The 18238-nt window shown below is 41.5% G+C and overlaps 1 protein-coding gene across 5 annotated transcripts in view; it reads right to left on the bottom strand.

The window, feature by feature from the left end:
• Nucleotides 1-240: 240 nt before the first annotated feature.
• The window catches only part of gpatch8 (G patch domain containing 8), a 47329-nt gene continuing 29331 nt past the window's right edge, over nt 241-18238 (bottom strand). For 3 of the 5 annotated variants that reach the window (XM_082166228.1, XM_082166229.1, XM_082166230.1), the window contains 5 exons: nt 8422-8489; nt 8254-8340; nt 5976-6119; nt 5696-5826; nt 241-5605 (listed from right to left, as the gene is read on the bottom strand). In XM_082166228.1, the coding sequence (XP_082022354.1) occupies nt 1639-5605; nt 5696-5826; nt 5976-6119; nt 8254-8340; nt 8422-8489 (4397 nt within the window). In that variant the 3' untranslated portion in view covers nt 241-1638. Of the gene's footprint in view, nt 5606-5695; nt 5827-5975; nt 6120-8253; nt 8341-8421; nt 8490-11186; nt 17520-18238 lie in introns of those variants that run through there. The other 2 variants (XM_082166231.1, XM_082166232.1) reach the window with 2 other exon arrangements.

The following is an 18238-nucleotide window of genomic DNA, read 5'->3' as shown; positions in this document are numbered from 1 at the left end:
TTCCCGGGGTTCGCCACTAAACAGTGAGAGACAGGTCATGGTTGGTTTGTTAAATCACAATTTTATTTATTTATATTTCTATATCTTCCTGTTGTTTTTTTGGGAATGTTATAGGTTAACCTGAAATGTTCATGTAAAATTCTGCAGCTTGAGGGGGTGGTTTGCATTAGGAACATTTGTATTCTGTGAAAAAGGAATAAACATGGATAAAGTAATAATCATCACACCTGTACACCAGAATTACAAGTCAAAAGTCTTTATTTGCTGATGCATCAAGGAGGAATTAAAAAAAGCTAATGTCACCGCTGCCATTTACAGTACGTCACCAAAAGTTTTGCCACATTCTCTGTCCCTCCAAAGTTCAAACACGCTCCTTACCTCTGTAGTACCAGCCCTGATCATGTTAACATAATTTTTCCCCCACATTTTTTATGTCATAATTTTTTTATTAGCATTTTTAAATGGGTGTTACAAACCTTTATTTTACAGTTTCACTACGTTAACTTTATTTACATTTAACTAAGTGTACAGAAAGAAAACATTTTCCAAAGAAAATAATTTAAAATCAAATAGAAAATAAAATTATTGCAGAATACTACAATCATACAGTTGTTACGAGATGCAAAAACAGCATCTCAATGTACATCTTTTCAGTGCAAGATTTCACAATTCAATAAGGGATGGGAACCTTCAAATCCCAAAGTGTAACTTGTTATACAGTTTCAACAGCCTGTGACATTATAAAAACTTTAGACATCAACATGTGTGATGTCTGTTTCATCCACTATTTTCCAATAATTTATATTGATTTACAACCAATCAGCAAAAATAGCTTAACACTGTTCAGTGCTGAGTATGGCTTTTATTTTAATCATCTTGTTCATGTTTTTTGATACCCTTTGATCAGAGTATAGTACAATGGTTTTTGATAATTGGTATGATCTGAAAATTACCAAATATTATGATAATCGTACAGCACACCAATCGTCAGTTTATCACAGCCTGGTTTTTGAATAGCAGGCTTAATTTTATCTTTGCATATTGTATCAGTTAATTCATAAACTCTGCAATTTTCATGAATGCTTAGTACACAGAAAATCAAGTCTCCAAAAGTGACCCTCAAAGACCACCCATTACCAACTGTATACAACCACGCTAAAAGCCCACAACAAAGATTTTGATTATGGCTTCAGCAAGAGAGCTTCTGGATACAAGAAACACATCAAAAAATGAACAAAAATTTGACATACCACACAAAATGAAAACACGCCAGCAGTGGTTTCCTAGTTGTAAGAGCCATGTCTTGGCCTATAAACCAACTCATACTCCTTGTGGGAATATTTATATATATATATATATATATGGTGTTACATACCTCAGCCAACCTCCTAGCTCCTGGTTCAGGACATATAATTTCATAACATTACAATCTCAAAAGGCAGACAAGATCTTACTCTGTCCTCAATTTAAATGCACTCTTAAACAGCCCTGTTGAGGTCACTCTAAGGTAGCAGAGGACGTAGAGGACAGAAGAGGACTATGGGTCGCCAGACTGTGCCACCCATTAGCTAAAACTCTTCAGCCTCTTCAGCCTTACACGTTGCTTGGCCAGGCCCTCTCTTTGAGAGAAGCCGGTATTCAGGAGCCATGATTTGGAGGGTGCTGAAGGTCCTGCCCTGCAAAAATAGGATGCAGAAGTGGGTGTAGCTGTAGGGCAGCTGCTGCCGCAGCAGAGGCTGGCCGAGGGGCAAAGAGCGTTGGGTAGAGGGCAGCATGGGGGAAATGGTGTAGAGCAAGAGGGGTGTGATGAAGGGCAGAGGCTGGTATAATATGTATGGGTTGGCCTGAAAGGAAGGCAGTGTGGTGGGCTGGAATCAAGCCAGTGTGTCCTAAAGAGTGACCCAGTGAATGGCCCAAAGAATGGCCCAGTGGTGACAAGGAGATAGGGGTTAGATGATGTTGAGGTATGTGGTGCACCTGGGCTAGCTGGGCATGGGCAGGGTGGTGATGATGATGATGTTGGGTATGGGGATGAAGCCCCATGGCAGCAGCGTGGTGCTGCAGGATGGCATGCTGTACTGTGGTAATAGAGGTAGCAGAAGCTGCAGAAACTGTGGGTTGCTGGATGTGCATAGGCTGCAGTGCAGCTGGTGGTGGCGGCGGTGCAGGGGCAAGGTTAGCCGCTGCTGCCAAGTTAGCTGCAGCTGCAGCAGCAGCAGCTGCAGCTGAGGGGAAGCTCTTCACCTGCTTGGCCAACAGTTGCTGTTGAATGTGCTGTTGAGCTGCTTGCTGTAACTTGCTGTATTTCTCCATTTCCTCTGGGGTAAAGGTGATTGGTTGACTTTCTAATGGTGCAAGACCATCCTCTTCAGCTTCCATGCCCATGTCCCCATCCTCCATTGTGGGCGGGGGGTAACCAGGATAGGTGTGCATAGAAGGTTGAGGTCCCATGTCGGGCCCCATTAGATGCCCGTCCAACATGGGGTTACTGGAGTCTTGTATTGGCTCACCTTGGTATTGTGACATCATCATTGCTGGATCCTGTTCATATTGTGGCTGAGACTCATGGAGGGCTGGAGGGTCTGAGGGTGGATGTCTGGTCTCCTCGGACACTGCAGCATTTGATACAGCCTCTTCCAATGGTTGCTTTTGTTGTTGTGGTTGCTGTTGTTGAACTGGTGGCTGAGGTGGAGGAGGAGGTGGGGGAAACTCACGAATGGGTTCTACCAGGATTACTTCATTACTATCAGAATTTTTCGCCAGTTCAGACTTTGCGCCCTCAGTTGAACGTGTAAGAGGAAGAAATGGTGGCTTCTTTCCTGCTTGGAGCTTGCCAAAAAGAGACAACATACTTTTGTTTCCAAGGGCAGGGGGGAGCTTGGGCCCAAAGTATCCCTGTGGAGGGTCCTTGATCTTGATGCCTGTCTTAGTGCCAGTACCAGATTCATCCCCTCCTTTTCTAGATTGGATTTTCTCCAAGAGTTGTCGAGCTGTGAATGAATTTCGATGTTCTGCAGCCCCTCCACCCTCCTTTGAGGAAGCTCCACCACCACTTCTAGTTCCTTGTACCGATGAAGAATTGCTGTTTCGGGTATGTGTGCGGGAAGAGGACCTAGGAGATTGAGAACGGTAGATTCTGGATCGGTTAAAATCCCGTCGCTGTGTTGAGCTGTCAGATCGCCGGCTGTGACCATGTCGATGTGGAGAGCCCTTGGTGGAGATCGATGAACGACTGGCAGAGCTACGGCTGCGACTGTAGCTGCTGCGTCTGTAGGAACGGGCGCTGCTACTCCTGCTACTACGACTGGAGCTGCGACTACTGCTCCGTTGGTTTCTCCGCCGATGATGTTTCCTGCGGCTGTGTGAGCGTGAACGTGAACGTGAGTCTTCCTCTGAAGAAGATGAGGAGTAATGCCGCCTGTGAGATCGGCCACTACCACGCCTCTCATAGTCTGAGTCTGAGGAGGGTATTCTTGATCTGTGGCGACGTTTTTCATCACTGTAGTCACTGTAACTGTCTGAGTAGCTACGGCTACGGCGACTGTAAGCACTGCTCCCTGCTGAGGAACGCTCTGAGCTACTTGAGTAGGATCGACTGCGTGACTTTTGACCTCTGTGGCGTCTATGGTTGTGGTCTCCTCGACGTGATGACCTACTACGTGATCGTCCAGAATCGTCACTGCGGTGTCTGCGCTGCTCGCGTGGTGGTGTGGAGCGACGGCGAGCTGGTCGAGAACGTTGAGAGGATGATCCACCATCCTCCTCACTGTCACTGCTTGGAGGTCGACCTCCACTTAAGCTCTTTTGGGCTGAGGCAGAGCAGGAAGCAGCAGGTGTGTTGGTGTCAGATTTAAGACGTTTAGTACCATTGTGTTCCTCTTTAGAGCTAGCCTTTACCGCACTGCTTTCCTCAACTCCAGACAACTGAGACATTTTGTGGGACCGTTTTCTCTTTCCTCCCACAAGGGACGTGCTTACTTCTGATGACTGAGCAGTGGACACTCCATCTTTGTCATCCTTGTCTTTCTCTTTTTCCTTACTTCCACCTCCCTCTGCTTCAATTTCATCAGTGCCACGTGGTTTATTTTTGCTTTTCTTTCTTTTATGTTTCTTCTTCTTTTTTGTTTTATCTCCCGGTGTCTCATTCTCTAACTCCCCCTCCACTGCTGCTTTTTCTTTACGCTTGGAATGCTTGCTTGACTTCTTGTGTTTCTTCTTCTTTTTCTTTTTCTTAGACCCTGCAGATACATCTTCATTACTTTGTAATTTCTGCTCCTTGTTCTCGCTCTCAGCACCCTCCTCTTTTAAGGATGATTGTTCTTTTTGAACAGTACTGGGTCCTGCAACCGTTTTAGCAGTCTCTCCACTAGTGTCAGGAGTACTGTCTGTGTTTTCAGGCTTAGACCCCTCTTGTCCAACAGTGCTAACTGCCTTGGCAGGTTTGCTGTTTTTGCTTGCCCAGTTTCCTTTGTTTCTTGACAGTTTGAAGTCAAAGTAAAGAGGATTACAACTGTAGGAGAGAGATGGCTGAGCCTTGGTAAATTCCAACAATTCAGAAGGCCATTGCAAGGTAGTGCTTTCATCCTTACTTAACACAGGAAAGAAAGGCCCAGTTGCCATGAGTGGACCTGTGTCTGGAGACTCGGATATCCCTTGCTTGTTATCAGCTGGTTGGTACGTGCCAACTACTACTGCTGTATCACTTTGCCCTGCAGCCGTACTTCCTGATTCTTCCACTGTCTTCACTTCAGCTGATATGGGAGAGGGATTTGTGTTTTGGGCCTGTGTAGGTTCGATCTCTGTGTCTTTTTCAGATGTGCAGCAGCTGACTTGCTCTCCAACGGTACCTGCTGCTGCCTTCTCATCTTTCGCTCCATCCTCATCCTCCTCCTTGCTATCACACTGGTCTGTAGCCTTCATGAAAAGCAGAAACTGGAAATGGGGCTTGACCCGACAATGTGCAGGAGGTACATAATGGTAATACTGTGGCTCCTGTCCAGAGTAACCTTCCTCCTTTTTCATCATCATCTTCAGCTTGTTCAAAGTAGAGGCCAGGGCTGCTCCATCATCTGGTTGTGACTGCTCTTCTTCACCCTCACCCACCCCTGCACCACCTCCTCCAACTCCGCCACCTCCTCCTCCTCCTCCGCCGCCTCCTCCTCCTCCTCCTCCTCCTCCTCCTCCTCCTGCTGCTTGGGAGATATCAGTGGTAGATGCCACAACTACATCCTCTCCTTCAGTCTTTTCTCCTCCCTCTTCCTGACCTTCTTCTCCTTCCACCGTCTCTTCACCATGGTCTACAAAGAAAGCTGCAACTGTCTCAAGTTTGACTGGGGCTTTCTTAGCAAAAGAGAAGGATACACTGACTTTGGGAGCCTGTGAGCCTCCAGAGGGTGTTGGAGAAGAACTAGTCTTGTTAAACCCAAAGCTGATGGTAGGGCCTGTTCTAGGGGAGTCTTGATCACTAACACTACAGATTCCCTTATCTTCAATAGCCTCTGTGTTGGTATCCACTGTCATAGGCACACCATCCATGGAGTCTTCCCCCTTTTCCCCATCTACTGCCACTGTGGTGGTCTTAAACATAGGGCCACTACCAGCGACACTGCAAAATAAATAAAAGAATGAGACCCTGTGCTATGACTGGCAACACTTCCAAAAAAAGATTAGAAGACAGACTCAGAATTTTACTAACTATTCTTGCTGTTTCCTCTGTTCGGCCAGTTCATGAAGCCGTCGCAGCATCCTCTCCTGTTTTCTGCAATCTTTTTTGGAACGAGAAGACACATTTCGCGCAAACTCTCTCTGCTTCAGCTCCTTCAGTCTCTGTTGGATTAGACAGAGAGGAATAAGAATTTACTGAAAATGTTTCGAGCTGCAGCTGCACACGTGAAAAAGACATGTTGAATGTTAAGAAAATTATGGCATGTTTAAATGTTGTTCAGTACAGTCATGCCTATGTGAATCTCTCCTACCTGCTTGTGTGCATGATCGTAGGAGTTGATGTGATTGTCAAACTCCTGATGTTTCTGATATTGCTTATCACACAGTTCACAGTAGAAGTTGGCCCTCAGTTCCTCTAGAGCTTTGGCAATAGCTTTTTCCTTCTCCGCATAATCCTACAAATCAGAACAACATATCATAAAACATTAAATTGAAATTAAGGCCCAATTGTAGGCATCGGTTTTCATTTATGTTTCTGCATCGTTGTCCGCGTTGACATGCAATTACACGTGCATTTTAAACCCGAGGGAGGGGTTTTAGCAGACCAATCACAGCCCTTGCGGTCTGCGTAGAATTGACACGTTGTTACATTTTTGGAGAGGTGCACGTTAGGGTACGCCATAGGCTAACCGTGCTACACACAGCCTACAACACAGCTACGGCATGAGTTCGACGCAGAAGTATAAATTGGGCTTAAGGTTGATTGGGTGTGGAAAACTGGCCTGCATAGGCAACATTGGCATTTGGGAGAACGGTATATGAACATTATAATGTACTGTACATGTAGGATAGTTTGTCAAGAAAGACATCAAGTTTGTGTGAAGGAGATTAATAACATCATATTCATTATAAGTATATTAACATGCTTATAACCTCAAACGGCTTTAGAGAGTTATACACAGTTATCCTCAATGATGTTTTTGTATGTCTGTTTGTATTTGGTTGAGCTCCACTGGAACAAGAGTAGCTTTCTATTCGTATAAGAGTAGTAACTGTGACGAATCAATCTCAAACATTCACTGAATTTTAACTAGATAAGACTTGCATTTAATCTACGGAAAATTAGGGAATTAGGAAGAACTGTAAGGAAAGAGAAATTATGTGTATAGGATGTTTAAGACTAACAGGAAAAAGGCATTGAACCCTGTTGCTGTCATCAGGGGTTAAAGCAAAAAAAAGAAAATTGACTGAAAAACTTTCCTCGGCCAAACCCCATTCCACAGCCTGTCACACACCCAGTTTAAGAGCAGTTTTTTCTTCTTGTAATTAGGAGTATAGGGAGTACATGCTTTACCTTCACAAATGAAATACTCAAAGAACATTTGATTTAAAGAAAGGCCATTTTGAACTGCGTTTCTATTATTTACACATTTGCATAGATGTTACATTTCAATCAAATGCCAATGCAATACTTCTGTGTCCAGAGGCAAATGAGCACTTTATATGAGCATCAAAGATTGGTTTCAGCAACTTGTTTTTGGACTAATCTGTTCATTTAATGGTTAAATTGTTCACTCATGAAGACAGTCACTTGTCGCCACCTACTTGCTTAATGATGCAAGTTGCAAACACTCCCAATACTGATACTGGTGAAATATAACATTCAAGGACCATATACAAATATGAATATTTATACAATACTACTATTATGGCATTATAATTAATAGGTGCTTGTGTTGTTAAATCGAGCTTATATTTTCCACTGTAATTAGCAAAGAACATTTATATTTGTTAAATAGGAATACATTGTAATAATGTTAATTTCATGGGCACAGTATGCAATACCTGCTCTTCCTCTCTCATCTCCTAATCTTTACCTGTATATCTTATCTTCCCAAAGCTGTGCTTTGATTGATACAGTCTTTGCAAACTGATTGTTTCTGTTACTCGTTTAATACTTTTATCGTAAACAGTTGTTTGGTTTAGCTACTTACATCTCGAAGGCCAGACTCGCGTGAGCCAGTCTTACTGAGCAAGACTTGACTAAGATAGGATCATTAGATGCGTAATATATCGGGAGACATATGGAGTGGGTCAGACATGATTTTGACCACTTCATTAAGTTTTGTTTTGTATAAAACCTCTCTTTAAAGTGAATTTCGTTTGGTATTAATTGTATCTTGATTTTAATCTATGTTTTATCAAGCAATTGCCTAGACTTAATAAATGAGAAGCAAATATCGCAGACAATATAATCAGGACATGGAGGCGCCGGCACGATATTGCACTGCACGTGAACTGGAGAGCGTCTCATAAATGAACCGAAATATATATACAGAACGCTTAGAGTGCAGAGAGGAATATGCTTTCGCTCCACTTCAGGCTTTGATCACATCCCCCTCAGCAGGGTGAATACACCTCATCTTTCCTTAATTTAAGACCTATTCAACCTGAAATTAAGACATTTATTACACTATTTGAGAAATGTAAGCATATTTACGGCCTAAAGGCGGGAACCCTGCAATTGACGGAAATCCGTCATAGACTCGCTGCAATTAAGGTAAACTTTAAGTTGTTGTAGAATTTCACCTTGTATTTTTGACGGAGTTCCTCTGTGTCTTCTTTTTCCACTTCCAAAACCCGCCGCTTCTCTGTGGCATCTTCTGCATAGTCCAGCTGTGGGCACACATAGGTTAGAAGTGAATACATTAAAATTAACATTCAGAAAGAAAACAAAGCAAAAACAACAATCGTCACCTCCATTTCCATTCGCCCCATTCCCATGACGTCATATTTGAGGACGATGGGCACTGGATCAGTTCGTCCTATGAGGTTGGGGGGGAGAGGCAAAAAGAGAGAGACATAGGACAGAGGTTAGACTTTTGTTCAGATATAAGAGAAAACTCGGGGCGGGACAGCCTGCTTAGAGCACAGGGTGCTGGGTTAGAGAGACTGCCTTCAAGTGCAAGAGACCAGAAAGCTACAGTGAACCAAACTCTAGCCATTCTCACAGCTTCATGTGCAGCTCTCCTCTAAAAGGCCATTCCAGGTGCTGCAATATGACTTGCAAAATGAACTAAGGCTAGTTTTAATCGTTTACTATTTGAGTTTGCTGCCAATTTATTTTGTAATGAACGGCATACGCTGAAAAAAGTACAAGAAGCTTCCACTGAAAGAAGCAAGGGACAGAAAACAAGGAGGGGAAGGTTGGACGTAAGATTTCACTGAATTTGCCGCAGTGGCCCTACAGTGGCCTGCTTAAGGAGGTCTTATTTCTTTCTTTCTCAATTTTTTTCCTGTTATCACCCTCCCACTCTTTTTAGTCAAGTCTCAATGCTGTATGGATTGTGTTCTGTCCTACTCATGTTCTTAACTGAGATGACAGAGGCATTTGGGTTGCTGGAAGGAGTGTTTAAGAGAGGGAGGAGATATCAGCATTCACTGCATATTTTCACAGTACTGCGGCAACACTGACTACCTGATCCGAAGTGTGTCTCATAATATTCTCCTATTTACACCAATTTATCTAGATCTAAACCCTCTCCGAGCTGCTCATCAACTTTCCTACCTGGCTACAGGCCACACCTGGATGCAAATGAGGTTTATGTCCCATATGATATCCTGAAATAGTACTTTCTTTTACTGTTCATACGTTTTATATACACAAGCTGTGAAAAGACCTAGATCAGAGGAAAAGTAACATCAGAAAAAATGAACACAAATCAGAATGAAACAAAAAAGACAATCAAAACTACATTGAAGATTGACACATAATTGCTTAATCCACTCATAACCAGCCAAACGAAGCAGAGAGAGAGTGAGAGAAAGAAAGAGACACAGGGAGTGAAAGACGGAAAACAGAGAGAATAAGGACACAAGCACTGAGCTACAGCAGCAAAGTGACGTCAAAGGCCAGAGGTTGCCATGGTGACAGTGCAGGGTTGGGGAAAGGATGTACTTACCTGGGAGAGTGTGGGGATGGGGTGGCAAACATACAGACACAGAGACAGGAAAGGGTGGGGGGTTCAAATAAAGGAGAAAAGGCACAAAAACAGAAATCATACTAATTTGCGGCTGCACAGGCTAGCACCATGGTCACAGTCAATCAGACTCCAATCAATCGTTTGGATTTCAGTTTTTTTTCTGTCAGTCTTCCTCTTTTTTGTCATTGTTTTGCGGGGAGTTCAAGTTTTAAAAGCAGGATCAGATCATACCCTTGGGCTGATGTAATAGTGACAAGGCAAGACAAATTTGTGAATAACAACAAGGGCCAGTTGCAAGAACTGCTAAGACTAGTCTTACAAGTTAGTCATACATTTTTTTTACTATTCACAACTTAAAAAAAAAGTTACTTAAAAATGTAGACTGGTCTAATTTGATTCCAAAAAATAAGACAGATTACCCCAAACTAACTAGTTGGTCATACTAGTTCTTAAGACACAGTCTTGACATAATGGCTGTTTATGCAACTGGCACCAGGAGTAACTTAACGTAACTAAGGGCTAGGAATTTGACAAAAAAAAATGTGTGATTTCTTAAAATTATTTATCCATTGCCCATGTAAAATACAATTGTGTGATGCCTAAATACCCTTAAGCATTGAAACACAGATTTGAAACTGACAAAAACAGCCCTTGAGCAGAAAGAGACATTACAATTTGCACATTTAAGACATTTCAATTTTTTTTAATTTGTGAGAGACTGGAGCTTCAGCCCAGTGGTATAATTGTTCCAATAAGAAAGTGATAAAGGAGCATGTGCGGAACGATAAGGTCCTGAAGGGATTCCAGCCCCCACCAGAGCCTCCAGGAAAGTGCACTGAGGGATTCATACTACCACCAGGGTGCACAAGAGTGTTTATTATCAAAATAGAGAAACTGTATATAATAAATTAAACAGAAGCAGGCCGTTAAAAGACACTATAACCAGATACCTAATATGGTTTTAGTGTATTTCAACATTCTACCATATCTAATTGGAAACATGGAATGTTTTTGTAATGATTAGCATTGATTGTCTCTGAGTATGTTAGAGTATGTCTGAGAATTATCTTTTAAAGGTAGGGGGGAATCCCAAAACCAGGTCCCCAAATCAACGATCATTTCCCCTCCCAAACAATCAGTCTTTGGGAACAACGTGAGGTCAAGACTAGCATTATGCATTCCAGTGAAAGAACATAACGAGACTGGACAAAAAGGTGCAATGCAACAAAAAAGGGGAAGTGAATCTAAATATCCCCCAAAAAACTGAAAACAAACAGAATGAGAGTGTTCTAGAAGAGTGCATATTGAACACTAAGAGACGGGCAGCAGAATGAAGACTAATACAAAGAGAGGTAGAGACAGTTTAAGCCTATTAAACACTGGTGCTCTGATGATGAGAGTCATATCAAAACAAGAAATGGGGGGGGGGGGGGAAGTAAAATCCAACAAAAAACAAACAAAAAAACAAAACAAAACAAAAATGAAAGAATAAATCAAAAGAAAATAACCAATTCAATCAGGGGTAAAAATAACATTTACCACTAAGTTTACCATCAGCACAACATGGCCAGGATCATAATGCTGCAAAAAAGAAACACCAATTGGTTAAGCAGGAAGATTGAGGCACAAAGAGAGCGTTCAGGGGTAAGGGGTAAGGGGTAAAGGGTTAGGGGTGGGTTTGGGGGCAGGGGCTTTGGTGTACCCCCTACCAATGGGCCTGGGTGATTACAGGGATACCCTCTCACCATCCCTGACTCTCCTCCTCTTTAACTGCTAATTTCTGGTACTATTGTTTCAGGCTTTTGGGTTCCTCGATGACAAAGCAAGGAGGAGTTTCCACTCTCTTTGATGATTGTCTTTGAACATAAATGTATCAAACCATCACTCAATCCAAAAAGGAGCACTCTCCTCCCCATTTCCCCCTTTCTCCAATCCCCATGCGGGTCCAAGTCTCCACATGAATGTGTTTGAGACAGAGAGGCTGTTGTATACATACTTCATCACGCAGCTGTATGAGCTATGAGAAGCATACGCTGTGAGTGAGCTTTTAGCAGCGCATCGTTCTTATCGGCCAGCAGGACTCTGGCCTCTTTAGAAGACTAGATCTATTTCAGTCATTTTCATCTCGCCATTGATCTAGAATCAATTCCAATCCGTTTTGTGGTCTTTTGCGTTGCTTAAAACTCAGTTTCACAAGACTGGGTCTCTACAGCCAGCATGCTCTGCAGGAGAGGGGGAAGGAGATGGGTCAGGTCAGGTGAGGCTTTCACAAGTACATTTATAAGAGGAGAAGTGGGATGCAGGTGGGATGGTGTGAAGACTTCTCCCTGCAAGCTAAAACACCTGAGCCCCCACCCTTTGTTTTGGTGACACATACACACACTCTCAACACACACAATTTCCACTCCCACATGTACCACATGTGTACATTCACTTCACAAAAGTGGACGCAGGCAGATAGACCGATCGAAGGCGGAAGGAGGGGGAGAATGGGCAGGAGATTGAGGCTCATTCTGGCAAGCCATTCAGGGGAATCATGGGAAAGAGGCAGAATCATGTTCACAGCCAATCAGAGGGCCCCATCTCATCTTCTCAGCCAATCAAAACACCCCCATCGCAGCCAAACATACATTAAACTAATATATACAAGTACTATTCTAACATGGGTGAATTCTGAACAATCAAGAGGAAAAAAAAATGGGCAATTTCTTCAAAATATTTACTGATTCCATTTTGGTATGAGTTTCAAATCGTAGCGCTGGTATTTTGAGCAGAGAGCGTTTAGTGATTGTAAGCGTATAGAGAAGAACTAAGAAAGGCCGTTAGGCTACACTGTAAAAGGGGGAGAGTTATTTTGTATTATTTACAAGAAAAAACATCCACACGCACACTCACACTTACTCAAACATACACACAAACATACAGTGGGGGAGGTCCTACAAACCTTACCTAAAAACAAGAGTAAAAAAAAGAAAGAAGAGTAAAAAAACAGAGTCAATACAATGGAAACTCAAAGCATTTGGGGAGACATTTCAGTAAGTTCACACTCAGTACCAAGGCTCTTTCCAAAAGATAGAGAGAAAAGGAAAAGGATAAGGTTCAAACATCATGGCATGAGCACCATAATGGGTGAACAGGCGTTTGTGTGCTTTTTTGATTGTGTGTGGGTTTGTATGGTATATATGCAGCTGAGTCCTTTGCACTAAGAGTGAGTGTTCCCAATTCCCAACATGACCACTTGACTGGGTCAAAACATATATGGTCCCTTTTTTATGACACATTGAGTCATTTTCTTTGCAGATTCCACCAAAGCAATTTGGCATGTAATTTGGTGTACATGCTTTCCACAAGCTCTCACTCTACCCCTCCTCTCATTTCTCTCCTGCAAGATGGAACTAATCTACTTCCTCAAGCTCGATGGAAAATCTCTTTTACTGCAAACAAACTTCAGACACTCAATCTGCTGTGTGTATTAAACACAAACAGTGTGATGAAAGGAAGATGACAACCAAGAAAGGACAAAACTCTGATCTTTTGAGTGTCTTGCCAAGCTACAAAACAGATGGGTGGTGCCGGGGAGCACTGGAAACATTCCTAATCTGTCACACACTTGACTTGGCTGGGATGACAACCTCTGGCTTCGGCTACTTCCTCTGGGTTCTCCGCACTGCGAGTTTTAAGAAAGCAGCAAATGGAGTGTGAATTATGGTAAAGGGGAAAAAGAGAGATGCTGTTCTGGTTTCTGTTGTCACCGCTTAGGGAAACGCTGTCTCTCTGTGAAGTAGTGCTGGTAATATAAAAATGAATAAATATGGTGAACATCACAATGATTTTGTTGGCCCATTAAGCTTCATAAAGGGCAAATAACCTCTTTCTACTGCAACTTGTGATTATAAGAGCAAAACGAAGGAGATATTTAAAATGGTCTCTGATTTAAACCTCAGCAGCAAAAATAGCTATGCTAAAAATGTTAGTTCTTCTGATCGCACCCTTTTAAGCCATTTTAGAGCAGATATAAATATATATTTTCAACATTATTCTAACAGCATGTACACTTTCATTCAAAAGTTTGGCGTCTTTAAAAAAAAAGTTTTTAAAAGTCTGAAATGCTTAAAGCTGCTTATTTCATCAAGAATACAGTAAAAACAGTAATATTATGAAGTATTATTACAATTTATTTTGTCTTTACGATCACTTCCAATCAACTTAATGCATCTTTACAACATAAAAGTATTAAAAAAATGATCCTGCTATTTTGTTATTTTTCCTACTATGGTTGAAATGGGATGTTCATGTCCATGGGAAGCGGTCACTGGGAGCAATGAAAACCGATATTATGCCTTTCCCATTTATGCACACTGAGAACTGGATTAAGATCTTGGGCTTTTACACAACGCTGACTTCAGCACTTGAGTAGCAGAGCTTAACAGCTGCAGGCCAGTGGTCTAGAGTGTGCGCGTGTGCAAATGTTCACAATAAAAGCAGTCTCTAGGGAGAGACTCAAATACTTGCCTGATGGGCCGAATGACCTTGCAAGAGTTAGCTGCCACAAACCTTCACTGTTTGCTTTAAATCTAAACCTTTCTGCTAAAATGATTTGTAAAGGTAATTTTAACAAGGCAGCGTGTCAGACAGGTGTCAGCTAAGTTTGCCTCCTTTCACCTTGTTGAGAACATCTCGTACTGATTTACATGAGGGCAGATCAATTTGCATGTTTGTGTGCAAACATACAAAACCTCTCATTGCACAGAAGTTGCAATGAGGAATAAAGAGAAAAAACAAAAGAAAGATATTTTTGTTAAAAATAAATAAATCACTGTTATTTTGAAATGTGCTCAGAAATCTAAACATTCTTTCAGGCTATGATTCACTACATTTTGTTCTGCTCTTACTACTGATGCACTAAGAGGATGACACATACTTGCATTCCTCATTGTGTGCTTTATTTCCTGCAGGCTTTGCAGCGTGACTGCTGCACACATGCATCCTGCTGGGATGATAAGAGCCTCTGAGTGGGCCTCTGAGTGAGTTCACGTAGTATAAACAGCGCAGCGCAGCGCTTCTGGGTTGTACGCCAGAATGTAGGCTCACTATTGGCCGACGCTGGTCATGTGTGTGATGGTGTAGCGAAAAATACGAAAGTCTTACGGGGTTGGAACAACATGAGGGTGAGTAATTACTGACAGAATTTAAATTTTTGGGTGAACTAACTCTTTAATAAGAAAAGTCAACATGAAATGTAACACTTTGTACATCTCAGCTCTGCTCTTAGCGCAACAAGAGACAAAGTGATTTTCTGCAGGGAAGAATGGCTCATATGCATGTTATTCTACCACACAACCACTGAACAGAGACAACAATACTGCATCAATACAGCATATCACCAGGCCATAAGTCAAGTGCAGGGGAGAAAGTAGAGGGGGAACTGGGCGAGGACAGAGGGATGGAGAAAGAAATGAAAGAGTTGTTCTTCCTTAGCAAATGCACTAAAAAAGCACAGTGAATGCTTTTATGTGGTGTGACCCAGAGGATCTCATGACCGTTTCGGTTTCTCTTTGATACTGGGTATGCATGAGTGATAGGGTGTGTCTGTCTGTCCATATCAGGGATTTGATGCCAAAACCATACCATTTTTTAATTGTTTTGGGTGATGTAATGTTTGTGAATACAACAAAATATAAGCTTCACTTGAAAACTTATTTTAAAATGTTTTTTAAATTTAAACCCGACTGTTCAAAAATGGTCACACCTAGCCGGTTTGCGGTCGAAAAATGCCAGTAGGCGGCAGCAAGTGACTGTCTCAATGAGTGAGTCATTGAGTAGTTTATTCAGCAGATTCGTTCAAATGGCTGAATCATTGAGAAACTAAGGAAATTACTGTCTTTATGAATGGATCATTGATTCATTCAAAAATGCGAATTACTTGGAGACAGACAATGGTTGTTGAGACCGTTGGTCGTTTGCATGTTTGGAACTATTTTCATTGGTGAAAGAGCAAAAAGACAATATTGTGCCTAAAATTGTCACTTTCTCGTGACCACGGGTAAGAAATAAACCTGCCCTGCCAAAATTTACACTGGCCCCACCACAAAAAAGTAACAAATAAATTAAATAAATAAAACAGACCTAGTTATAGACTTCGTTGTTTTTGACCCATAACCTCAATAAATAAGGTTGTGACACAAAAATCTACAAGCCCTAACTCAAATAAATTTCATAAAGCCTATTGTTAAAAAAACAAAACAAGTAAACTGTCAGTAATAAAATAATATAACAAATAATCAAATTACGAGCAGTAGTACAACTACAATAGAACAAACATAAATAAAATAAACACTTCATGTTTTTCAGCAACAGTAATTTTCAGGAAATGAATAATTAAATGTAAAACAGCACTGCATAGTCTTCATTATAAATTAAATGTAGATCAATCCTTATTAAAGTTACAAAAGTTATTCATGCAAGAGCAGTGAGGGATTTTAATTCTGTGTCCTTTGTTGTTTGATTAACATTAAAACCAAGACATCAGCAGGTTTATTAGGCTGCTGTCCCTTTAAGAGCAGCACAGATCCAATATACTGTTACACATTGCGTTTTATTTCTCAACTGTTTTTGTTTACTTAAGATATAACGGACTGTTTCCAGAATACTTGCCGAGATCAGCATTTTTTTATGTAATTTTGTGTGAATATGTCCCTTCAAGCGCAAGATGATGTGAAAGAGAGCTCAATTCAGCATTCACACGCTATCTGAGAAGCGGCTTTCTGGGCATGCATGCACACAAAACTTTTCACTCTATTTAATTAAGTTCTCTTTTGAGTCCTCTTGCGCTTTAATATTTAAATTTGCAAGGCTTAAAAACACGTGCAATTGGTAAACTTTCGTGATGCAGCACTTGCTCAATAGGGCAAGTGACAGTTGCGTTAACAGTCCTGAGCGAAGTTTACGCTAACTGTCCAGAGTACTTTACGCTGGCCCCCTGCCATCGAATAGTCCTTATTGTCGAGCCCTGCCCTCTGTTGAAATAAAAGAGGCAACTTTGTCTATACACAAGGACTAAAATAAAACAAATTTAATATGGATTAATATCGATTCTGGAATTTTTATTTATTTTATTTTTTTATCGATTTTGAAATTGTAAAATATAAATAAATAAATCTATTTTTTCCCCAGCCCTATTAATGACACAGACAACAACAAGTTTATTAGGCTGCTGTCACTTTAAGAGTTGACGCAGATCTGACACACATCCTATTTTCTCACAACTCTTTACGTTCATTTAACACTTCTTTAACTCATTTAAAGGACAAGTTCGGTATTTTACACTTAAAGCCCTGTTTACAGATCGTTTCTGATGAAATAGAACGGTTAAGATTAAAATTTGTACACATGCTGCTGTCCCGAGAATTTTAGGTTTCTTTCGCTTTCCCCCCCACCCCCAGAATGGCTGCATATGGGCACTGGAACAATCCTTCCTAAAAACGCATTAAACTTTCGTTTACAAAGACGTGAAACTCACCGAGTGGTCAGGGGTGTTCACTGATATGCTCACACAAAAATCGCTGCAAAAGATGCTTTCCAACAGATGTTTTACCATTCGTTGAGAGCTTGAATAATTGACACTCCAGCCCAGTTGGTGGCGGAGTAATAGCGTACCTCACAGCACATCCAATACAAGTCAGTGGACATCCAATACAAGTCAATGGAGTTGGACAAAAACTACGATAAAACCTGTTTGAAAGCATCTTTTGCAGCGATTTTTGTGTGAGCATATCAGTGAACACCCCTGACCACTCGGTGAGTTTCACGTCTTTGTAAACGAAAGTTTAATGCGTTTTTAGGAAGGATTGTTCCAGTGCCCATATGCAGCCATTCTGGGGGTGGGGGGGGGGGGGGGGGGAAGCGAAAGAAACCTAAAATTCTCGGGACAGCAGCATGTGTACAAATTTTTATCTTAAAGGGATAGTTCACTTTGAAATTAATTTTTGGTATGTTTTAGCTTACCTCAAGGGCATCCAAGATGTAGGTGTCTTTTTTTCCGCAGTAGTTTCAATTTTGATATTTTTAGGTGATGCGAAACGAGCGGTTTGTGTGAGAAAACGAACAGTATTTATATCGTTTTTATCTCGTATACGCAGCCATGTCCGAGTGACATCTAGTGTGTATATATCTATGCACCAGTCTGCGCACACGTCAGATCAGATCACTCGGACATGGCTGCGTATAAGAGGTAAAAACGATATAAATACTGTTCGTTTTCTCACACAAACCGCTCGTTTCGTGTCTTAGGCCATCAATGTGTACTTACGATGGGGAATTGTTTAATTTGGACGACGGGGAATTGTTTTAATTTGGACTCTGTGCTTGTGTTTTGAGATAATGACCATCGACCTGCATTATATGACTGACAGACGAGAACGGTTTGACCTAAAAATATCAAAATTGAAACTACTGCGGAAAAAAAGACACCTACATCTTGGATGCCCTTGATGTAAGCTAAAACATACCAAAAATTAATTTCAAAGTGAACTATCCCTTTAACCGTTCTATTTCATCAGAAACGATCTGTAAACAGGGCTTTAAGTGTAAAA

The sequence above is a fragment of the Leuciscus leuciscus genome, assembly GCF_965113295.1.
Source record: "Leuciscus leuciscus genome assembly, chromosome: 1".
Classification (NCBI taxonomy): Eukaryota; Metazoa; Chordata; class Actinopteri; order Cypriniformes; family Leuciscidae; genus Leuciscus; species Leuciscus leuciscus.
Note: the sequence above shows the minus strand (reverse complement) of the source record. Positions and strands in the feature narration are given on the sequence as shown.